Source organism: Parasteatoda tepidariorum, chromosome 7, assembly GCF_982258835.1.
Source record: "Parasteatoda tepidariorum strain Cologne lab strain chromosome 7, Ptep-v5.0, whole genome shotgun sequence".
NCBI lineage: Eukaryota > Metazoa > Arthropoda > Arachnida > Araneae > Theridiidae > Parasteatoda > Parasteatoda tepidariorum.
In genome coordinates, this window is record NC_141761.1 from 52,099,667 (window position 1) to 52,126,684 (window position 27,018).

General features: G+C 27.6%; 1 protein-coding gene across 2 annotated transcripts in view; it reads left to right on the plus strand.

The window, feature by feature from the left end:
* The first annotated feature begins 5,085 nt into the window (after positions 1–5,085).
* The window catches only part of LOC107437356 (high affinity cAMP-specific and IBMX-insensitive 3',5'-cyclic phosphodiesterase 8B), a 373,690-nt gene continuing 351,757 nt past the window's right edge, over positions 5,086–27,018 (plus strand). For both annotated transcript variants that reach the window (XM_043039399.3, XM_043039401.3), the window contains exon 1: positions 5,086–6,341. In XM_043039399.3, the coding sequence (XP_042895333.2) occupies positions 6,096–6,341 (246 nt within the window). In that variant the 5' untranslated portion in view covers positions 5,086–6,095. The remainder of the gene's footprint in view (positions 6,342–27,018) is intronic.

Genomic DNA, 27,018 nt, shown 5'->3' on the forward strand with positions numbered 1-27,018 from the left:
TATATATATATATATATATATATATATATATATATATATATATATATATATATATATATATATATATATATACATATATATATATATATATATATATATATATATATATATATATATATATATATATATATATATATATATATATACATATATATATATATATATATATATATATATATATATATATATATATATATATATATATATATATATATATATATATATATATATATATATATATATATATATATATGTGTGTGTGTGTGTGTGATAAAAATTGTTGGTCCGAAATATATTTTGCAACTCTTGATTTTGCTCAAATTTTTGAAATTTAATTGCTTATAATTATTATCATTACTATACTTTATTTTCTTTATATTCTTATATACGCGTTTAACGGATTATAATTATGCATCTGAGAAAAATAAATTACTTAATCACATTCTTGAACTTTAATTGCGTATAATTTTAATTAAGTGTAAGAGAGTATAATTATGTTTGAGTTAGATAATCAATGACTTGCAGCTTGGATTATAATTTAGATTCCATTAAATGGATGTGTAAAATTTAAACTATATGGCATTACACTGCTTGAGCAAAACTTAAAAACCCTATTAATATTTTAATACTCCCATAAAACTGTATAATAAAGTGATCAGGGAGCAGCTAGCAGCTGTGAGCACTTACTAGTAGCGAGTTTAGAGCTTATCGTTTTATCGATTTACGTTCGAAAACTTTAATGCAAACACGAGGGAAAATTAAACGGTATGAATATAAAATCTAAAAGAACGGAAGATCTTCGTTGTTTAAGCTGCGAATCTTTAATTATTCCAAAAACTAAAATACTTTTGGAAAATGACTTTCAAAAGGTAAAATTTAAGTATAAAAATTGCAATGTGAAAAAATTCTGCTTAGAATTATATAAATTTCAAACGTTTCAAAATGGATTTTAATTTGTTTTCATTGTGAAGTTTTTTTATCGTCTACATTTTTCCATATGCATGGAACTTTACTAACCAAATTATTTTTTTATAACACTAATTTAGATTATTATAGATTTATGGAGATTTAATCAGGTATTATTTTCTGCGTCTCCTTTTTAAAGCCGTAATGCTAGAAAAAGTATTTAAGCTTATTAATGATTTTTTCCAATAACTTAGATTGAAAGATAACTGAAGTTATTAAGCGTCGCTTTAATTAATGATTTAAGTCTTCCTCATCTAATTAAGTTTACCTCCCTATATATATATATATATATATTCTTTAATTAATGCCCTTAAAAAAACTATTTTTTTTTACGGGAGTTTAATATCTTTTACAAAAATAATTCGTTAAAATGGTAGTCATTCTGATGCTGAGATGTACTTTTTTTCTTCCTGAAAATGGCAGTTTTAGAAAAAAAATGGGACTTGATTTCAAAGTACGAAAGATACATTTCCCAAATTTTTATTTCAAAATTCCTTTTAATTCAAATTATCTTTTTAAATTGTTGCCTGGCACTTTTGAGTTAAACTATATTTCTGTCTGAAAATAAAAGTCAAATTTTCAAGTTTCAGGAGAAATGGGGATTGATTTTATAGTTACATGAGACATCTTTAAAATTAATATTACTAATGTGCACAGCAAAATCCACATTTTTAATATAATTATATTTTCTACAAAAACCATTTCGTTAAATGTGGTTATAGAATTTAGAATTTAGCTGAATCTTTGTTTAAATGTGTCAAGTTCAAGTTTCAGGAGAAAAGGGGATTGATTTTATAGTTACATGAGACAGCTTTGAAATTGATGTTATTAATGTGAACAGAAAATCCGCAATATTTTCGTCATTTATACTTTCCACAATTTCAAATCAGCTTTTTTGTCCAATTTTTTTAGATCAGTAATTTAAACCGAAAGTATATTTCATTCATAAAAATTCTAAAACCTTTTTTACTGATTTTGATTGCAATTGTTTTCGTAAAAATTTAAAATACTTCATTTTGCTATAGTTCAGTAGATTCTTTTTAGAATACTCAACATAATAATTATGAATTTTTCATTTTTACGTTTACAAATTTATTCTTTTCTAAAATCCAGTAGCGCTAAGAGACTTTATCCGTTTTTGTATATTTTTTTTCTTCGTAAATGCAAATAAATAACAGTTCAACTCAATCACAAAGGAATTTCAGATGAAATTTGCAATAATAAATTTACTATTTTAAATAAAACGTAGACTAGATTGTGTTATAAAGTTTTTTGCATTAAAATATTTATCGGCACGAAAAGTAAGTTGATTTCAGAGATATTATGAGATTCAAATAGTTTTCGTTCAGGCAAAAAAAAAAAAAAATCTTAAATCAATTTCCAAGTTTTTTTCAATTTATAAATTGGCGTTATAAATGATTTTTAAAACAATGTGATGCTTTGTATGCCATATTTTGTTCAAACACTGCACATTTTTTAGGTAGAAAGATTCCAGATTTTTTTGTTTTGACTTTTAAATTTTAATTTCAAAATTTTTTTTCGCTTTCGTTTGAAATGATCTATGAAGAATCTTTGTTTTCCTAAATTATTTTGCGTCATATAAATAGATACGTATACTTACGTAGATCATATAAATAGATACTTACGTAGATAGAGCATTAGAACCGATGCCACGATGAATAATTTCTCAGAATTAAATGCGAGGTTTTAGAATAATTTCAGAACGATACTGTTAAATGCATATTTATTACTTGTCCGGCTAAAATTACGTTCTCTGTAAATTCTTCACGCAAAACTTTTATTTTTAAAAGTATTAGTTTTGCTTTACATTTCTTGAAAAAATCTTATTTAGAAGGTTTATAAATATCGCGGTGGTAAAAAGACTTTAATTATCGTCAATTAGAAGAAATTGTTATTTAGTACACAATCTTGCATCACTATGGCATCCTTTATTGTAAAGGATTCTGTAAAAGGAAATGAATAAAAAAAAACGAAAAAAAAAACAAGGGATAATAATAAGAAATTAAATGAATCAGTGAATTCAGGTATTATTGAATAAGTGAATGAATAAATTGTTGTAGTAATTCACTTGCAAACCAATAAAGGAAATGAGTGAATCTGCACTTATTACTTAATCGGAGAATTATTGAGAGTTTTTGAGCAAATCAGCGAGCGAGGAAATTAGTAAACCCCCTGAAAAAAATGATCAAATAAGCACAAAGTCATAGAAATGTTTAGTTTTCTTTCAAATTGCTTTCACGTGCAAATTTTGGTAACAGTAGAATATTTATTACGGTTTTACGTTTGCTCTTAACTATTTAAAAATTAATGTGTCAAAATAATGTTAACGGTAATACAGTCTATGGGGAATGCAAATTTATTAAATATTTTTATGCTAAAAAAGTACAGCAAAGTAAACCCCCTGAAAAAAATGACAAAAAAAACTCCCCAAAATTCCTTGAAATATTTAGTTTTCTTTCACATTGCTTTCACGTACAAATTTTGATAACAGTAGAATATTTATTACGATTTTACTTTTGCTCCCAACTATTTAAAAATTAATACGTCAAAATAAAGTTAACAGTAATACACTCTACGGGAACTGCGAAATTATTAAATATTTTTACGCTAAAAAAGTACAACAGAGGAAAGCCCTTGAAAAAAATGACAAAAAAAACTCCCCAAAAGTCATGGAAATATTTAGTTTTCTTTCACATTGCTTTCACTTACAAATTTTGATAACAGTAGAATATTTATTACGATTTTACTTTTGCTCCCAACTATTTAAAAATTAATACGTCAAAATAAAGTTAACAGTAATACACTCTACGGGAACTGCGAAATTATTAAATATTTTTACGCTAAAAAAGTACAACAGAGGAAAGCCCTTGAAAAAAATGACAAAAAAAACTCCCCAAAATTCATAGAAATATTTAGTTTTCTTTCACATTGCTTTCACGTACAAATTTTGGTAACAGTAGAATATTTATTACGGTTTTACGTTTGCTCCCATCTAGGTCAAAATTAATATTTTAAAATAAAGTTAACGGTAATACAGTCTATAGGGACAGCTAAATTATTAAATATTTTTGCGCTAAAGAAGTACATTAAAATAAACTCCAGAAAAAATGATCAAGTAAATTCAAAAGTCATAGAAATGTTTAGGTTTCTTTCACATTGCTTTCACGTACATTTCATGACATGCACCATTTTAGCAACAGAAGAAAATATTTTTCTTGGTTCTGAATTTTTCAAATAAAGAAACCATTTTGGAGATCATGTTGCTTAAGGATTCTTAGTTAAGATAGTTTTTTTTTTTTTTTAAATTTTAGTTTCATGGAATTATTTGATAGTTTTTGAAAAAGAATGAGTGAAGAATGATAATTCAAAAAAAAAAAAAAAAAAAAAAAAAAATCGTTTGCTTACCTAAAAATTTAAATCAGTTATGAAATGTAATAGAAAATAGTTAATATGATGAAGGAAATAAATAATAGAATGGAAATAAAAAACATTTTAACAAAATGATTCCATGTTTCTTAAGAATAGAAATAAGACATATATAAAATCTTTAAAATTAAAAAATGAAAATATAAATGTGTGTTTGCAGACAAATTTGTGTTTCCATGTTTTTCAAGTCATAACATATGAAAAAAAAACTGCATTCTTCATGAAAAATTTCAGGCTCAGACGCAAGCGATTGCAGATATTCTACGAAAGCATCGCAGTAATAGTCTTCCATAATAATTCTAAACTCGTCTTTTGAGAAGGAATTCTTAAACGATCTTTAGCACAAATGCTCTATTAATCTATTTTTACAGGCACTATTATTTATTCATTTCTTTTTATTATTTATTTATTATTATTATTCTTTTTATAGAATTAAAGCTCAAATCATTTGAATTCAAGTGTATGAAAATTATCCGAAAATCTGAAATTTTTGATAAAGAAGTCTTTAATTATAATGAATTATTTTTAAAAATCAAAGGTCTTTAGAATTCATTTTCTCTTTTTTATATCTTATCCGGCTCTAGGTTTATCTCTAAGAAAAATAATAGTACCCGAAGAATATAACAGATGGCGCAAAAATCGATTTATCCTTGCAGCGGGCTCAGAAAAGAAGCCATTCACAAAGCATGTGATAACGGAGAACATAGAGCGATTCTTCCATACGCGGGCCAGTGAGGCAATTCTAGTCTCCAGGCAAGTGGAACCATTAGTAGTTTATTATAGTGTAGAATGTAAATAAATGAAGAAGAGACTGTAAAAAGCTGGTGGGAGGAAGCACCTCCCCTCTTTCTAGTTTTCTTCCGACTTTGTTTTGTTTCTATTGCTGGAGCACTTAAAAAACATTTTTAAACAACTACCGAAAGAGAGATGCGAAAATAAAAAGTGAAGTTTTAAAAGCTGGATGGAGAAATAAAATAAAAACTTATCCGGGATGTGTTTTGGAAGAGCAAGAAGTAAAAGAACTTTGATAAAATGTTTGTGAACATTCCCGAGTTGGAAAAGTTGAAAGAACTGTGATTTTTTTTTTAAATAGATGTTTTGAAAATATTTTAAGATTTTTTTTCACTTGACTTCCGGAGTGCAAATGCCGGGTATGATCTGATTTATGGTTGTGAAAGAATAATATTTATTCTGAATGGAATTAATGCTCAATTTTTCCAAGCAGTAGTCAAAACTATATTTGTTATATCTAGTCAAGATACCAAAGAAGGAATTGTGGTTTTCGCGATACCGTGCAAAAACTTGATTACTTATTGAAGTGAAACCAGTGCATAATCCATTTAAAATTAAAAATACTAATTTTGATATTTTTTTGGAGAAAACGAAAATTATCCGGTACTTTTTACTTTAATTTAGCAATCAATCTAAGCAAATTTATAATACTCATAATCTACTATTAAGTACAAATTTTTTTCATCGAGTATAATTTTAATTTATTTTGACATGCATTTTTGCATATTAACATTTTTCCATTAATAGAACAGATTTTAAAAATATAAGCATTTAAAATATAAATATTTAAATTTCAAAAAGTGTTTTGTCTATAACTTTACAATTCTTAATTTTCATAACAACATACTTTTCTCTGAGAACTCAAATATTCGATTTATCTAGTCTGTAAAATGGGGTGCACACCAAGCCTGCATGTTAACAATAGCGGGGTGGTCCGCTGTGCTCAGGATGATGACTCCAATGGTCGTAATCAGCTCATTGGAATGCAAGGTAACTTTCGAACTACTGGTGATGGTATTGAAGGACCGAGTAGTGATGCACATGTAAATGGTGACTTTTCATTAGTGCCATCTACACAAGATGAAGAAATTTTAAGTGGTTCTGTTTACTTCCAGGCTATTGCCAAAGAAAAAGAGGTAAGTTTTTTTTGTGGTTTATTTTTCATTGATAGATGAATTAGATCATGTCTATATAACTAAATACAGTATTGAATTATAAATAATTGCAAGCAAGTCAAATTTTGCAGATGGGAAAAAAAACTTGTTATCAGGAAAAATGCAGTGTTTTAGAGTTAATAACTAAAAATAATATTAAATTTTGAAGAGAAGATAATTACTTACCAGCCTTATTCTGTATATCAAAAAAGTCTTATTAAGTATGAAGGAAAGAATCCTTCTTTTTCTGATAATACTGTAAATATAATATACATATATAATACAGCAAAGTTAGTGAATATAATTAGCATAATTTAAGAGAAAATATTAAACTTATTTCCGAACCTTTTTTGTTTCATTGTGATTTATAACCTATATTTACAAAAAATCAAACAAATGAACAAAAAACATCCATTAACATTTATTTAACACGAAAATAAGCAGCAAGCCGAGGTGTGGGTATACTAGGGATAAATTCCTTTATTAGACACTCTCGAAAAGATTAGAGTAATCATTCAATTTCTGAATAAAAAATAAAAACAAATTGGGTGCTAAAAATAGCATCAACACCTTTGGTAAATTAAAAAGGAAAAACTATATGAACGATGTATGTTCATAAAATTTGAATTCATATTTCGAATTTATTTTTATATTAATGTATGCCAAAAAAATTTTTTTTTTCGGAGAAAAAAAAATCTTTTTCCAGTAAAATGTTCTAAAATTTTTTTTGAAAACAATCTTTAATATAATTTTAATTTTTTATCAAAAATATATTATTGCATTTCATCTAAATTATTTTGCTTAGGCCAAGTATTAATGTTAAAACTAACCTCATACCAAAATTATAATTAATAATCTAGTAACAGATTTAAAGCTTTAGTGTACTTAAGTCATCGATTTGATTCTCTCTTTGACTGGATGCCTGGGGCTCTTACTCTCTTTACCTCCCTCTCTACACTCCACTGTGCTTATAGCACCCATCTACCTAACTGTGGTAAAACTTGGATCAAACGATCTGGATGATGCTTTAGCTAGTATCTCCTTAAAATAGTATAATTCCATGATTTTCTATTAATACAAAACCAACGTGTCACCTTCTGGTTATATTAGTTAAGTTTATATTTACTCAAGCATTGACTATTTATATAAGTTATATTCTTTATGCAAACAAGTTGTTATAAATGATTGAAAATTTTATTTGTAAATATTTCATTGCATTAACATTTTCGATAAAGATACATTAGATCTATATTATAGTTTATTGTGTATAGTTTTTGTTAAGCTTGACTGCTCTCTTAAATCATATATGACAACTAAGTTGCTTTTTTTAAAACTTAATTAAATCATAAATAAAATGTGCTTCTTTGTGGGATTCTGAATAGTGCTAATTTGGAAAAGCTGTAGCTTCCACAGAATAGTATTTAGGATGTGTTTTTGAACGGTAAATGAAACTGTGCAATTGTACATTTCTTTCGTGTATTAATCAATTATTATTATTTTGTTATTTCACACATTTTTCTAAATAAAATTTCAAGCTATGACTGGAACAAATTGTTATTTATTCATTTTTTGAATAAAAAACTGAATGAAAAAAATAGCTGAGAGGTTGTTAAACTCATATAATTTATCTTATTAATAGTTACTACAAATTAATATTTTAGACGTAGTTTTTGGGGTAATGAAATCAAGTGTTTTTAACTGTTTGAATTAAAACACCTAAATTGTGTATTTTTATGCCAAAATAATTTATTTTATAAAACTTAAATTCAGATTCAAGAAAATTGCACCCCCTTTGTTTAAGAATGTTTCGTACTTTACCAGATGCTGAAATGCTTTTACCGGATTAGATAGGCCAGATTAGACACCATATTAGATACCATAATTTACCTGATTAGATACCATAATTAGATAGGACAGATTTTTGCATAATTAGATTAGCAGATTTTTGCATTAAAATTAAAAAATATGCAATTGAAAGATCTCGAAATTTTTCGTTGTGTTATTTATACACATTTAATATCTGATTCCATTGGGATAAAGCTCAAACCTAATATTTTTTCCACGGATTTATTTTTAAGCTCTTATTTAATTTTTTGTTACTAAAAAACTCGGTAAATGCATTTCATCTAGCAGATTATTTCGAAAAAGTGTACAATTTTAATTTTTAATATGTATTTTAATTATTGTAATTGCATAAATTGACTGATTTCAGATTTGTAAAAATAAATATAATTTATTAAAAAATGTTAAATGTTAATTGTAAAATTTCGTTATTATAAAATGATTCAAATAAGATAATATCATGTGATTAGGGACCGTTAAAGTTTTAAATGTTTAATTTTGATAAATTATCTAGCAATAACAATCTAGCAACAATAATCGGAAGTAATAACCGAGAATAATTTCAAGAAGGAATGATAAATAAATACTAATGGTAAATACCGTTAAATAACAATTTATCAGTAAATATTGTTGAAACTTAAATTTTATACTTATTATTATCAGTTTACCATAAAATGAATAATATTTTCGCACACTGTGGAAAATAAATCGTGGAAGAACAACTCAGAATTTTTTCCTCCGTGCATGATAATTTAATTACAGTATGGAGCAAAACATGATTATATTTGTTAAGCAATTATAAGCAAAATAATAAAGTTCATTAAAAATTTTTATTGAAGCTATATAAGTTCTAATGTTTATCAGACTGATTTTTTTCAACGCAACCTTAGCTATTGAATTAGTGTTTTACTCGGAAAATTCCACAAAAGCGGAGCTTCTTAAGATTCCTCTCTCCTCCGGTTTAAACTTAACCATCAAAGGGTTGAAGACAGAATTCTAAATATACTTTTAGTCATCTTGATTTACTTTTCCCAAATGAACAGTATAAACATCGGCAACATCTTTCGAAACATGCAAATTACAAAGTTGACACCCAACTAAACGTGCGTATTTTAAGCTCTAAATTGATTTCTCTTGTAAAATTATTCCAATACAATTCTGCATTCAGCATTTTGTTTTAGAAATATAAACATAGTATTATGTCTCTGTATATTTTCAGATTTTTGATAAATATCTTTAATTTGTGCAATTTATGATAATAGAATTGTTCATCATCATCTAAATCAGTTTTCACTAGTTTAGGCAATAACATAGGTAAAACTATACGCAACGAAAAATATTATAATAAAAATAACGTACTGTATAGTAATAACATTTCTGGTACCAAGTGATTACCAATATCTTTAATTTGTGCAATTTATAATAATAGAATGGTTCAGCATCATCTAAATCAGTTTTCACAAGTTTAAACAAAAATATAGGTAAAACTATACACAACGAAAAATATTATAATAAAAATAACGTACTGTATAGTAATAACATTTCTGGTACCAAGTGATTACCAATATCTTTAATTTGTGCAATTTATAATAATAGAATGGTTCAGCATCATCTAAATCAGTTTTCACAAGTTTAAACAAAAATATAGGTAAAACTATACACAACGAAAAATATTATAATAAAAATAACGTACTGTATAGTAATAACATTTCTGGTACCAAGTGATTACCAATATCTTTAATTTGTGCAATTTATAATAATAGAATGGTTCAGCATCATCTAAATCAGTTTTCACAAGTTTAAACAAAAATATAGGTAAAACTATACACAACGAAAAATATTATAATAAAAATAACGTACTGTATAGTAATAACATTTCTGGTACCAAGTGATTACCAATATCTTTAATTTGTGCAATTTATAATAATAGAATGGTTCAGCATCATCTAAATCAGTTTTCACAAGTTTAAACAAAAATATAGGTAAAACTATACACAACGAAAAATATTATAATAAAAATAACGTACTGTATAGTAATAACATTTCTGGTACCAAGTGATTACCAATATCTTTAATTTGTGCAATTTATAATAATAGAATGGTTCAGCATCATCTAAATCAGTTTTCACAAGTTTAAACAAAAATATAGGTAAAACTATACACAACGAAAAATATTATAATAAAAATAACGTACTGTATAGTAATAACATTTCTGGTACCAAGTGATTACCAATATCTTTAATTTGTGCAATTTATAATAATAGAATGGTTCAGCATCATCTAAATCAGTTTTAACAAGTTTAAACAAAAATATAGGTAAAACTATACACAACGAAAAATATTATAATGAAAATAACGTACTGTATAGTAATAACATTTCTGGTACCAAGTGATTACCAATATCTTTAATTTGTGCAATTTATAATAATAGAATGGTTCAGCATCATCTAAATCAGTTTTCACAAGTTTAAACAAAAATATAGGTAAAACTATACACAACGAAAAATATTATAATAAAAATAACGTACTGTATAGTAATAACATTTCTGGTACCAAGTGATTACCAATATCTTTAATTTGTGCAATTTATAATAATAGAATGGTTCAGCATCATCTAAATCAGTTTTCACAAGTTTAAACAAAAATATAGGTAAAACTATACACAACGAAAAATATTATAATAAAAATAACGTACTGTATAGTAATAACATTTCTGGTACCAAGTGATTACCAATATCTTTAATTTGTGCAATTTATAATAATAGAATGGTTCAGCATCATCTAAATCAGTTTTCACAAGTTTAAACAAAAATATAGGTAAAATTATACACAACGAAAAATATTATAATGAAAATAACGTACTGTATAGTAATAACATTTCTGGTACCAAGTGATTACCAATATCTTTAATTTGTGCAATTTATAATAATAGAATGGTTCAGCATCATCTAAATCAGTTTTCACAAGTTTAAACAAAAATATAGGTAAAACTATACACAACGAAAAATATTATAATAAAAATAACGTACTGTATAGTAATAACATTTCTGGTACCAAGTGATTACCAATATCTTTAATTTGTGCAATTTATAATAATAGAATGGTTCAGCATCATCTAAATCAGTTTTCACAAGTTTAAACAAAAATATAGGTAAAACTATACACAACGAAAAATATTATAATAAAAATAACGTACTGTATAGTAATAACATTTCTGGTACCAAGTGATTACCAATATCTTTAATTTGTGCAATTTATAATAATAGAATGGTTCAGCATCATCTAAATCAGTTTTCACAAGTTTAAACAAAAATATAGGTAAAACTATACACAACGAAAAATATTATAATAAAAATAACGTACTGTATAGTAATAACATTTCTGGTACCAAGTGATTACCAATATCTTTAATTTGTGCAATTTATAATAATAGAATGGTTCAGCATCATCTAAATCAGTTTTCACAAGTTTAAACAAAAATATAGGTAAAACTATACACAACGAAAAATATTATAATGAAAATAACGTACTGTATAGTAATAACATTTCTGGTACCAAGTGATTACCAAATGAGTGGTGTAATTTTTCTATTCATACGGTAATGGTTTACTGGAAATTTTGGTTTTCAAAAATTTTATTCTGATTACCCCAAATATTGTAAAAATACAAAACTGGAAAGTAAATTTAAGCAAATAAATGTTTTCCAGGACATGAAATTTCACCTTTTCTACCAAATTTTATGACATAACATAAAATCATATTTTATTGTTAGCTTTACTAAATATTTAACTTTGCAAAAACTTCATTAAAAATTATCGAGCTTTTCGATGCTCTTATATAGCCAGAAACTTAGTAAATTTTACTATATTCTGGTAGTTTTGACCAGATTTTCAGTGTAGAATAATTTAATCACAGTTTAGAATAATTTAATCATGTGCATTTTCAGTGTAGAATAATTTAATCACAGATAAATACGCAGCATTAAACTATTTACCCTGAACTATTAACATCGCCATTTATATCGCTTTACACTTTTGAGAAACTCCGTATAATCAATAAAAATTTTAAATCTCTATTTCTCCAAATCTTATAAAGCGACGTCTTTATTTTCTTCATTTTTTGAAAAATATAGTGTTTAAAAAATAGATTATTAAATGAAAATCATAAGTTCAATCTAAAATTCAAGATGGCGATGCATGAAGGTTCTTGAATTGTATCGCATATTTAAACGAATGTCATATGTTACGAATAAAGATGGACGTTATAAATTTAGAATTTTTAGCATATACTTATTAATACTAATTATCTAATACTTATTATTATATACTTATTATCTAAAGATAACAAAAACAATTCATCGATATCTACATATCTGTGATTTGTTTTCTCTAAACTCAGCTGCGCAACAGCACATAGAGGGCCAAGGCCTACTGTGCCCAACTCAGTTTTCTTGACCTTGGGCTCTGGGGTGCAGGAACAGATGTTCCGGTCAGGTGGTCAGCCAAACGTGGAACCCCCAGTGTTTAGTTCCCAAGCATGCTTGGTACTCATATATCGACCCACTGAAGGGATGAAAGGCTGAGTCAACCTTCCCCAGCCCAAGGATCGAACCCAGGACCTGTGTGCACGGGAGCGCGAAGCGGTACCACTCAGCCACCGGGCGTCGTGATTTGTTTTCACCTAAAGTAATTATTTTTCATCTAAAGTAAAAATGTTACAGAGAAAATAATCTGTTAAGTTTTATAGACTTAACAGATTTTTGTCACAGACAAATGATAACTCTTGTTCTTTTTTTTACCTAGAAAATAATTACGACTGGTCCTTAAAAAGTTTAGTGACACATAACTAATTACATCTTTAAATGAAAGTTCATTGAAAAAAATAAGATTTCCAAGTAATAGTTATGAAAATTTACGGCTCCTTAGAAAAAAAAAGTAATTATGAAAATGAAAACATTCTATCAGAAAAATTACTTGAACATTATATCGTTTAAATTTGTTTCAACTTTAAGAAGTCAAATTGAATAATAATATCACGCAATCATATTTAAATTGGCTTGATTTACACAATAATGCTTTTAAACTTGCAAGAGTGTTAAGGTTATATCGAATTTCCACAATATTTTGATTCAGCGTTCTCCAAATTTCTAAAATTGCAACTTAAAAAATATAATTTGAAACATTAAATTTAAAACTGAAACATAATATAAATGCACAACAAACATTTTAAAAGCCATTCTTTTATTAATGCAAAGATATATTTTCTCAGAGCTCTTAAATTTATAGAAAAATCTCGAATCTCCAGTTTACTGTTCGTAATTACAATTTATAATGATTTGAATACAATAACACTTCGCTAAAAGCAAATGGATAACAACCGCTTCGCATTCCTTATCGATTATTCTGTTATTATTTTTGTATTTTTTTCATTCTCGCTGATAACCGAATTGTGTCAGAAGGGCTTTGTTATCCTTGATAAGATGCATTCATTGTACGACGGAAATAGTTGAAAAAATAGCTGGAGTTTTAAAAGAGGATGTCACTTATTTTCTTTAATGTAACATCACATTAGTTTCTTAAATTTAAATAATTTAGCACGTTGCCATCTTCAAATTAAAAATATCCAATTTAAAGTTAATTTTATCTGAAATCCTTTACATTTTTTACTGTCATAACTTGTCAGTTATATTAATTGTTTCATATTTTGTATTTATAATCTGTAAACTGAAGAAAACTGATTACTGTTGGTTTGATAACAATGCAGTGAGGATTTAAAAGAAAAAGTCTTAGAGCTTTTTTAAAAGGTCATAGATTAAATGATGGAAAATATATATAATTAAAACATTTATTATAAATGATTAAAGGGATTATAAATAATTAAATATTATAAATAAGTAATTAAAACAGTTCTTTCAAACTTTTGATTGTGCATTATATACCGACTTCATTTCAGGAAACAAAATTTGAAATAATAAATAAAATTTTCTAATTTTAAATGAGTTTAAATAAGTTTTTTTATTGAATAATTTTATTTGATTTACTTTTATTTGTCTTCATTAAAATTAATTTTAAACTTTTGTGCTTAAAAAAAAGGAACAATTTTGATTTTGTCTACAGATTAAATGAACGAAATATGTAAACTAAAACAATGATTTCGACACAAAGTCAAGTAAAATTTAACTGAGTGTTACATTTATTAATACAAAATCGTTTTAGTTTCGATAGTTTTAGTGACATTTTTAAATTCCGTAAAAATGTTAATTAATGTTAATTTTACAAAATTATATCAAAATAATTTGGTTGTAATATAAATTTACATAATGATAGTGAAGAAATTCAAGTTCATATATATTTAGTTTAACATAACTGTTTCAAGACGAAATATAATGCTATCTAATACTAACATCTGGACAATATAACATCATTCTGACATCTAGAGAGTCATCTAGAATCCACTCCTAGAATTTTGGGAGCGTATTGTAAAGCAAAATCGTTCAATATTTGATGCCACCTTAATGTGACTTTAAGTTGAATCTTATTATAGCATTTCATAAATTTAATTGCAAGATACCGTAGTTCTTGAATTTGAAATTTACTGGCTAAAAAATGCTGGTCTGACTATTTCTCTGCGTTAAAAAAATCGTAAATCTGGCTGTCACTATTTTGGGTGTTCAACTTAATGTTAAATTTTGTTCTGCAGCATTTAAACAATAAAATTCAAAAAGGCAAATTTGAAATCACTAACACATGTAAAGGAGACATGGTGGCTCAGAGGATAGAGCGCTCGCCCTTCAATGAAGTTCGCCGGGTTCGAATCCCACCGATGACTGGTTGATTCGGATTCCCCACCCGGCTGGGACCTACCACAGTGCTGACGTAAAATATCCTCAGTAGTAGACGGATCATGGGTTAGTGTCCTTTTTCCGTCAGGTTAATCGTGGAAGGTTTTCGTGGTCCTCAACTCCATGTAACGCAAATACGGGTTAGTTCCATCACAAAGTCCTCCACGAAGGCAAAATTCTCCCAATAATTGATTCACTGGCTTCCTTGTCTTCTGGATTAGATTAAAAATTCAAGGCTACGGAGTTGAACATTAGAAGTTGTAAACCCAAATATTGGGTCGGCTGTTCAACGACGGTTATAAAATAAAATAAAATAACATGTGTAAAGAGCCGCGATGGCTCAGGGGATAGAGCGTTCGCCTTCCAATGAAGTGACCGGGTTCGAATATCGGCGATGGCTGTTCGATACGAATCTGCACCCGGCTTGCACCGACCACAGTGCTAACGTGAAATATCCTCAGTGGTAGACGGATCATGGGTTAGAGTTCTTTTGCCGTCAGGCTAACCGTGGGAGGTTCTCGTGGTCCTCCGCTCCATGTAACGCAAATACTGTTTAGTTCCATCAAAAAGTCCTCCACGATTGCAAATTTCGCGCAATAATTGATCCACTAGCTTCCTTGTCTTCTGGATTAGATTTAAAATTATAAGGCTACGGAGATGAACATTAGAAGTCGTAAACCCGAAAATTGGGTCGGCTGTTCAACGACGGTTATAAAGTATAAAAGGATGAAAGTAACATGTGTAGAAAAATGAACAGGGAAGGAAAAAAGAAATTTAACTGTCTATAATTGGTTTGGGAATTGTTACCTTTAAACTTGCTGAAAAAAATATCATACGCTCTACAAGCGGAGATGGAATTAGGAAGAAATTAGAGAAATAATGAGAGAGCAGTGTTGCCTGCTGTAAAGCTTAACATTAATGATGACATTTTTAAACCTGAAAAAGTTAATAGAGAGTGATAAGAATAATTTTCTATTTGAATTGCTTTTAGTCTCGTTGGAGTGTAAAATTATTTCTCATTTTTTTTCTTATTATTGATTCCCACATTCTGTATTCCTTGGGTTAAATTTTTTTTCAAGTTCAGATTAGTATTTTTCAATTTTATGTAATCGTCTATTTGCTGTTAACATTTTAACAAATTGTTTTTATATAAAGCCACAATAATTGTATAATTTGAAAATGAAATGTTTTATGTTTTGGTGGAAATGGTGGAAAAAAAACAATGATTGAAAAGGGGGTCAACGAGAAGATCAAGTAGACAATCCTATTTTATTGAAAAAATGTTTTGTTAAAATGAGTGACTTTTAATCGATAAAATTACTTCGGTGATTTAAATTAAGTTTGAATAGTTCTGCAGTTTAATGATATGCATGCCTCAAAGCTTAATTAAATTGTTCATATTGGTAAACGAAATTTGTTTGATTTGCATATATGCTGCGGGTGTTATAAGAGTAAGAAAGATAGAAATATTTCGGTAGCTTCTGTTTTACAGATATTCTTAAATTTTGATTAAATTTTGCAGCCACGGTAATGGATTTTGAGCAAAATAAATTTAATAAGCAAGGTATAAAGATGAAATCACCCAATTGTTAATAACAAAGCAATATAAATAGTTTTAGTAAAATAATTTCTCATAACAGTTCCACAAAATTCACATTGATTACTTATATATTTTGATTTATCACATCATTACCCTTAAAAAAGATTTACTGCAACGATATACAAAAGTGGTAATTAATTTCAAACCTTTGTTTGGGCTAAATTGACATGTACAAAAAATAAAGGAATAAAAGAAATAATTAACATTGCAAGATGTGTTACTTTTCTTGAACTAGTAAAAGTGTGTTATTATTATTTATTAGTGATTGTAAGAAAGCGATACAGAAGTTTTAGAAAATAATTTCTAGGATATTGTTAAGAAAAAATTCTGAGAAGTAGTTCTGTTGGTGTTCATACAATCGCAAAAAGAGTTTAAACTTCAACCCTAGCAGCAAAATAACTTGGGCCAATATTCATTAATCTTGACTCATTAAGGGTTCAAAGGGCTGTTATTTTTTCGGTATTGGCCATTAATAAGAATTTACTGATTCACCCGATATTTTACAGCCACTTTACAACCGGTATCAGTCCTATATAGAATTGTCAGCATCTGCTGTTTTATATCCATTATTTAGCCAATATAGGTTCCATGTTGGCCAATGTAGACCCTATATATTCCATTCCGGGACCAATATTGCAAAATATTGACATCCCAATATTAGTCCCCCGGTGCATGTTCTTATCTTTGAATTATATAGACTCTATGGACAGCCACAGATAGTGCAGGTCATCCAAAGCAATAGATTAAGATGGCTTGGCCATATCTGGAGAGGTCAAGAAAATAATGCAGTCCGAATCGCCACCTTTAAAAATCCTTCGGGATCTCGGGCCAGAGGAAGATCTCCAACTAGATGGCTGGATGACACTGCTGAAGATCTAAAAGTATTAAAGATAAACAACTGGAAAAAAGTCGCCATGGACAGGAGGCATTGGAGGCTACGTGTGATTGAGTCAGCCAAGGCCTGTAAGGGACTGTCGTGCTGAAGAAGAAGAGGAAGAAATATGTTCTTATGGACCCTTATTGAACCAATTCTGAGCGCAACTTAGGGCAAGGTAAAATTGTTGCTTGGGAAGTTGTAAGAAATATATAAAATATGAGAAGAACCTGGTGTCGTAAGAAACAAATATACAGAGAATTATAAATAATTTTGATCATATGGTCAGATTGCTCGAAGATGGCAGTTGAGAGAAATTTCTTCTACCCATAGTCCAAGTAGAATAGGAATTTGAATAGACTACAGAGTGACTGTGTTGAAAAAAAAAATCTAAATATTCTAAATGTTAAATATTTAAATCTGTTACAGATGCTTGAAGAAAACTTTCAGACAAAGTCTAGGTTCACTCAGGGCTGTCAAGCCAATGAAGAAGAGTTTTTTTTTTTTTTTTTTTTTTTTTTTTTTTTTTTACAGGATATAGAAGTTCTTGTTTTTTGGCATTATGAACTATGGCATTATGAACTATGTTTATACGTGAGCTACTATATCCACTTGCAAAATATAGTAGTCGTAGCATCTAAATAGCATAAATCTAGAAACCGATATTTTTAGTTTAAAGTTTTAACACTTTTATATAATTGATACTTAAAACTTCTTTTAAAAATATTTTTTAATTTCTTTTAAAAATATTTTTTTTTCTACATATGGCCGTTAAATCTAGGACTTATCGTAAATACATTAAGGAAAGCTATTTAATAATAACTAAGTTTCAAAAGATAGGAAAAATATATTCAATGAATGAAATTCTTTTCATTGCAAACATGGCGTGTTTTTGCTATAAGAAATAAAACAAATAGCTTTTAGCTGAATCTGAAATAAAATATTAATGAGAAGCTTAATTAAATTCGAAATATCTTTAAAGCTCTTATATTACATTAAAAAATGTATAATATTAGTGAAAGTTGATACTTAGTTCCTAATGCTGCTAAAATATTTAATTTATAATTTTTTTTACAGATAATGTGTTTTTAGGATGAATCACTTTAATGAAAAGCATTTAAATAAGCATTTAATGCAATATTATTAAATATTTAATGACTATCTTTTCTCGAAGAAATGATTTTGCATTTTTTAATTTTTTATAAAAACACTTTTGTGTTTCACCATTTATGAAAAACGTTTTTATCAAAAGAAAAAAAAAAGTCCTTTTGTCATTTTTGTTTAAAAAAACCCCATCTGAATCGAATATTTTAATATAAATTTAAAACATACTTCTAAGATTATTTTTTATTTTATAGGTTGTTAACCAATTTTCTTAAATATGAATGAAGTTGAATTATACAAATTTATTTATAAACTTGGAATTTCATTTTTTTAAAAATTAATAGATTTGTAAAGAACGGTGCAAAATTAAAGAAAAATACTTATAACTGAAAAATAAAGAACGAAAATTGTCCTAACTGTGAAGTCTCAGAGACGTTTTGGGCAGGAGCGCGAATTTTGCTTTAGAGAATTCTGAAGTTAGAAACTGACGGTGTCAGATTTTTTGATTATTATTTTGATAATATTCTTCTAAGTTTGCAAATATTTTTTGTTTGGATGTTTTTGTAAATTGTTTTTAAGTGCTTTTAAATTTGCGTATTTTCATAATTTATATTTTCATTGCATTCCTTTTTTCAGTTACAAACTATAAGTGTTAAAATAATCGACACTTTTCATAAAATTATCTTAGAATAGCAATGTATCAAATTGCGAAATGAAACAATATTGTTTTGATAATTTTACCATAAAGTTATTTACAAAGAGCTGTGTTAAAAATTATCGTATTTTCTATGTTTCCTATGATCCAAAAATTACGATAAATATTACTACATTTTGATAACTTTAAAAATAACTGTTTTTCCTTATCAAATTGTCTAATAAATACAAAAATATGAATAAAAAAAAGCAAGGAAAATAAGAATGCTACAATCTCGAAAAAACAGTTTACCGTTCAACCATAATATCGATATCTTTGACCATTTGATGGAAATATGCTGTCGTTCTGTTATTTTTGACTTTCATGACATCACATAAATGATAAAAACTTAGAGTCATCTATACACAGTGTTTTTGGCATTTGAAATGTGTTTGAAAGCTTACTTTGATTTCTACTATGAAGCAAAGGAAATTTTATGTTTTTCAAGTATGTTTTTCTTTTCAATTTTCTCGGTATTATTCATTTCATAATTACAATTTTTCAACTAATTATGACCCTTTTAATTCCCTTTTTCTAATATGGCTTTTTTTTCCTTACTCCAATTTGAATGAAATCATGTAAATATGCTCATATGATTATAAGATAATTATTCAGTCAAACTCATTTTTGAAATTTAATGTGCTATAGAGTTAAAACAAACTATTTTGAACTTTTTTCTCAGCATTTATTGTTTTACGGCATTTTTCTTTTATGTTTGATGTCTACGTCCAATTTTTTATGCCTGATTTGAATGTGGTCATAAGAACTAGATTAAAAGAGCTTATTTTTATGTCAGTTGTTTCTCTAAAAAATAGTGTACTGTAAACTTGCTACAGCTAAATAAAATGATGCAAAAAATATTGCAAATTCATTCATTCTAATATTTAAAAGTATCATATGCATATGGGTAAAAGGCAAGATAAAATTTATATTTACATTTGCGAACTTTTAATAGAACAGGCACTTTACTAAATTTAAAATACGCTTATCACTTAGTTTAAAGAATTTCTTGGGGATTTCAAACAAAAATATATTTAGAGCTATCACAAACGGCCTTATCTCGTTTTTGATGAGAAAAATTCCAGTTGGCATCTTTTCATCTTAGTTATTTAGAGAACTAAACCGCACTTTACAGAGCAATTTTTCATCTGAATCTGAATTTTTTTTTATTTAAAAGATTTTAAATTTAAAATATTCTTTTGAACTACTAGACCGAAAAATACTCTTTGACCTATTAAAGGAAGGCAAACTTTTTTTAAAAATCTGAACAGGGTCCTAAAATTATTTCAAGATAACTAACATCAACAGAAGAAACGTTGAATCTGTTTTGTTTCTCTTCCATATTTTAATGAGAAATTTCAGTGTAACATTTAAATTTCTTGACTTGAAACTTTACGTGAGATATATTATTTGCCTTCGTAAAAAATATGAAAGGAAAATTAATTTTTAATTAAAGCAGTTTTAAAACTAGAACAAGTATACGAAAATAATTTTAAGAAGAATAACATCAGTAAAAGAAATTTTGATGTTTATGTTCGAATTTTCCATTTCTATTTTGAGGAGAAATTTCAAAGAAACACTTAAATTCAATTGATTTAAAACTTACTTGACGATGCATTATTTGCCTTAGTTAAACACTCTAAAAGAAAACTAATTTTTTGCTAAAACATTTTTACAACTAATTCATTTGTTTTACTTAAAGACAACCTACATAATAAAAAATAAAATTAAATCCACAAAAACGTTTTATTAATTAAGGAAAATGTTATATTTCTTTTAGCACATAAAAATCTGCTTTTTCTCTTCCTCTAAAAACAGGAATTATAATGATTTAAGAAGTATTATTTTGTGAGGATTTGAAAGTAACTTAAAAAATGGGTGTTTCAAGACAATATATTGTCTGTATTTTAAAAAATAATGCAGTTTTAGTTCAAAAATTTTTTTACTTCTATTTGTAGACTTATAAAAGTAAATTTATAGCCCGTTAAAAAAATTAAAAGTGATATATATCTATGCTATGCATGAGCGAATTTTTCTCAGAAATTTGTTCCCTTTTAATTAACGTTGGGCATGATTAAGTAGAAACTGGAGAAAATTTTATTATGAAATTTTTCACAATGTTTTATTGTTTATTTTTCATGTTTCTATAAACAGTTACATTTCTTTTTTGATATTTGTTGATTTTAAACAATTTTTCTACTACCGTTTTTATGTATTGCGTTGTTTCTCTGCTAGTTTTAAACATTTCATGATAACATTTTACTCCGATATGAGACAAAACATAAAATGATATAAATAGAGCATATGAAATTAAAAAGTTTCTTCCACTTTGTTCTTTTTTCGTATTATCCATTCTGTTTTTTTTCTTGGATGGTGGTTGTTCTCTCTGCACTAAAATTGCAGCAAACACACCAAGTTAGTTTCGATATAAGCGCAAAATGGATAATGAAATTAATAATACTTATAAAATGTTTTCTCCTTAGTTTTTTCTCGTATTCTTTATTTTCGTATTGAAAAATTTTTTGTAATTGACTGAACTGGTTTTGAAGAATAAAAAACACAGAAAGGAAAATATCCGTAAATATTAGAAGAGGTATTGAGCTTTACAACTGTTACTACCAAAGCTCTCCAACAGTTACTACCAAAAGCATTTGCAATATTTATCCAAGCGCATTTGAAGTTCATAAATAGCAAAGGTAGTGTTATAAGTTGAGACCCTTAAATGCATAGATTTCTTTATAAGTTTCGTCTCTTATACTTGTTTGGACTCATAAGACCAATCCTGAAAATAAAAAAAATCAATTCGTATGGGAGACATTGCCTCATACACCATACTTGCCCGATGTTGTGCCATTGTACTTCCATTTATTCTAATTATGGTGTTTGCTAAGTGGAAAAAATAATTTTAAAAATGGGTTATGTCCAAAATTCATTGAATACTTTAACACCTGATGGCAAAAGGTTGTTGATATTAAAGAGATGAAATAAATAAAACTTATAAAATATTTCAGAGAACTATATCTTTTTTAATTTTTCTTATGTTTTTTATTCTATTTTGCAAAATGTTTAAAAATGTCTAAGCTAAAAATTATAAGATAAAATATGCATGAAGCACTTCATTCAAAAACGATAGAAGGAAACTATGAAAAAACAAAATTTGCAAACTATGTACCGCTTGAGTTTTGCTTAATTGCTTTCAAAGGAGGTTTTTTTAAATACCGATAATTTATTTTGAAAAATATTAATTCACTGCTCGTCTTTTCAAATCTATAAAAGTTTCTTAAAAGCATGGAATTCGTAAACATTTGAATTTTATGTAGACAATAGAATACCAAAGTTATTTAATCCTTTAAACTTTAGTGACAATAGAAATTGAAATGTTAAAAATTAATACTTAAAGAACTTGCTTTGAAATAAATTTAAAAAACGTGGAAAATAGAATATAAATATTTGGGGTAAATGTTCATACCAATGTTTGTTCGGGGATCGTTAATATTCATTTGCGTATGACTAATTATGGAGAAAACAACTCTCCATTGATTAAAAATTTTTTGAAATCATACAAATGAAAGTTTATTGTCATTTAATATATTACTCTTTCACATTTTAATGCACCATTAAGGTCTGACGAATAATTAATGTAAACGAATTATCAATGGGGACTGGAAAATTCGATTATTTAAACTAGCATGCGAAATGTGATTACTGAAATCAAATTTGTTTAAGAGCGAATTCCTCGTTGAAATAAATTCATCATAATAATCAAATTTTAAAGGATAATTTAGCTTTGAATATAAGAGTACGTGCAATTTTATTCATAAAATGTATATTTAACTTATGAAGATTATTTTAAAGCAAATTTTTGCACAAATTAAGCTTGATACTTTGATGTATTATAATTATAAAAAAAGTCAAGTAAATTGTAATTGCATCAACAGCTCATGGACTTTCATGTGTATTTGAAAACAATAACACTCAATTCAAGACATTTAGAAACATATAAAGCAAAACATTAATAACTTCTGCAGTTTTCCAAAAAGAAAGTTCCATTATAATTGCTTAAAAAACTTTGTTTTCTAAGTTATGTCGAATTTCGATTCTCTAAGTTAATTCAAGTAAGATTAAATAAAAACGGGCTTATTAAGTCTAAATAGTTAATTTAGTAAAATATGTGAAATCATTGCTTATGTGTATCGTTCAGATTCAAAACCTACAATCTCCATAAAATTAAATTTTCAGGTAAAACTGATTTTCTGCCATATTTATACGAAATGAGATAGTGCCCCAAAGTCTTTTCTTTAAGAGGCATTAAGATTGGTGCTTTAAAACCCATTATAAGGAGACAGGGGTACGTTAAGACCGGGGTCATTTGATTTTCCTTTTTAAATTTATTAAATAATGACAAGTTGAAAAGTCGTGTTTATTTATAAAGCGCATGATTTTATGTCGAATATATTATTCATAAGCATGATTAACTTGTTAATTTGTAAAATTGTATATCCACGGCCTACTCATATTTCTACATCAGTTTTATATTCAGGTAATCTGATCATAAGTTCTATATCGTGCAACTCATATTTCATCCCATGAGGAATAAAAATCTGATTATGGAGAAAGAAATTTTGGTAAAACTACCGTACTGTATGGCAATGACATTTCTTGTTAAAATAAACATTCTCTGATTAACTACTAACTGCTAAACTAACTCTAGTTAATAAAATCAAGTATAGGGTAATTGTTTTGTTCATATGCTAACGGTTTACCGGAAATTCTGGTCTTCAAAATTAAAGTACTTATTACCACTGAAAAAATGGTTTTTATGTCATGCTCTCTAAGGTATCATGATAAAATTATTAGATTTTACCACATTTACAGAATTTTATAAGACATAAGACTATATTTTTTTGCTAATTTTACCAAAAACTTTACCATAGTGCTTCGGTAAAAATTACTCAGTTTTTTCCTATAGAGCCAGAAACAAGTAAAGGTAAATTGTACCAAATTTTGGTAGTTTTGACCATACTTCTTTTCTCAGTGTTTATATCTAATTTCTTTTTTGGTGGTTATATTCTTTTTAGCTAATGTATGCTAGTAAGTGTATAATACGATCTAATGCATAAATCAAGTTTATAAGTAGTTATGTATTTTGTGTATCACAAAACATTATATTCGATACAATGTTTTGAGATAACAACTACGAGCTAATTATAACTAAGGCTTTCTCAACTTTTAAATTCTACTTCTCTAATGCTGTGTTAGAAAATTTCTCGGAAAAATGGTTAAATAGCACTTTATTTATTTGTTATTTACCAATATCTCCAATGCCCATTACCTAAAAAAAAGACCAAATTGCTGCTATGTGTATTTAAAACAATTTTGAAAGAATGCTAGTTGTAAATGATTAAAAAACCGTGTAGTTTTGTATCAATGATTTTATAACCATACTAGTTGTAAACGGTTTCAAAAAAGGGAGAAAAATGTTCCTTACCGTAAACTTTATGGTTAATCGGATGGACAGAATACTTCTGGTAATTTTCCCATAATTTTAGAATGAAAATTCTAACAGTGTATAGTTCTATTTGAAATATATTGTTTATTTCTCTTATCGAGAAGAATTAATCTGGTTTGTACTCAAATTCATATCTACGCTAGCCCTTTCTGCTATTGCGCACTTTCAAATTTTCCAGTTAATACTTTTATTGAGTCCATATTTCCAATAATTTTTTCCCCCCAACAATATGCTTCTTGAGATTACCACCAAATTTCGCGTGTTATATATATATATATATATATATATATATATATATATATATATATATATATATATATACAGGGTGGTCCTAAAATAGATGTCAAAAATGTAAAGGCTGGTAGAGCGGACTTCAATAAGCATATTTCGTATAGGATTGTGTGTGTGGTAATGCCGCCTTGAGCCGGAAGGAAGCGCTGATGACTGCGGCGTATAAAAGCGCTTGCTAGCTGGATTCCCGCACGGATCTCAAACAGCATGCATTGTTTCACCAATGTGGAGCTCGCCGACGTGCATTTCATGTATGGGGCTGCACAAGGAAACGAATTAGTTGCTCAGAGGATGTACAGGCAGCGTCAGAAATCACCTGGACGCTGTCTACGGCCAGCATTGGATAGGACGAGGTGGTCCAGTTCCCTGGCCACCGCGTTCTCCTGATTTAACCTGCTTGGATTTTTCTCTTGGGGTCATATTAAAAGTCCGGTGTACTAGAGTCCCATCAAGAAGATCTTGTTGCCCGCTTGTCTGTTGCTGCTTTACATGTGCTCGACATGCCTAACGTCTCTTCTAATGTACGCCGATCCATGAGCCGTCGCTGTGAATCTTGTATCGATGTTGGTGGCTGCTCTTTCGAGCACCTCTAGTAAACTGTTGATAATTTTTTATTTTCGTTTGTCTTTACTTGTCTTTTCAGTTTCCTCTGATTCATACTGCTTTACAAGCTAGTGCTTTAATGTGCCATTACCGCACACACATTCCTATCCAAAATATGCTTATTTATGTCCCCTCTACCTATCTTTGCATTTTTGACGTATATTTTAGGACCACCCTGTATATATATATATATATATATATATATATATATATATATATATATATATATATATATATATATATATATATATATATATATATATATATATATGTAAATGCCTCTCTTACCATTAATAAAGTCAATCAAGACATTTGATGGTTATGCTTATTCTTTAATGATAACACGAGTCACACAGACTCTTGAACAATAAAGATCGAACCACACAGGTTCCAATTTCACACAGAAACATAATTCAATTAACTAATAATATAGTCATCTAGACTCTTAACCACTAAGGTTACCCGTTTCACTTAGAAACTACTTCAACAGACAATTCCAACTGACTCTCTTCATTTACATCGAGAAAGTTCTATACATTTCGTTCAGACGAGCGACATCTGGTGGGATAACATAGAGTCTGTTGTCTCGCTTATTACATATATATATATATATATATATATATATATATATATATATATATATATATATACTATTATACTATATATATTAAATATATTTATATTATCGAACTGTAAAAATAAATTGATTGCGTGCTATTTTTTTAAAAATAATATTTTTTAAGAGGATAGTCTTTCGAATAGGATATCTTTAATATAAGCACTGATATAGCCTTGTTTATATACTATTAAAATTATCGATTTGTTTTTGGTCTCCTTTATAATTAGGTACTACCAGTTATTTATTCAGTTATTAGTTAGGGAATTTTAAATTTGCTTAGAGACTTCGTCCACTGTTCGCTTCTCTCGCCAACCCCCGTAATTGCTTCTCATTCATCATTGTTTCCTCCCCCCGCCTTAAACGTCAATATCTTCAACAAAAACACAGAATAATAGGTTTTCAAAGTATACAATTACTGTAGATTTATGCAGCTTGCATTTTGTCAACACGTCAATCATAACAAAATGTATTGAAAAATAGGCATCAGGTCTGGAAAATAAAGCTTACTTAAAGAATACAGAACGTGCAATTCAATAATAATAAATAAATGAGAAATAGTTGTGCTTGTTGACGAAACTTACAACAAATAGCGAACGGTTTCTGCCATACTTTATTAAGCTTTTCTACTTTTAAAAATTTCACAATATATGTTAATATTTATATCCGAACAACACCAAATCTT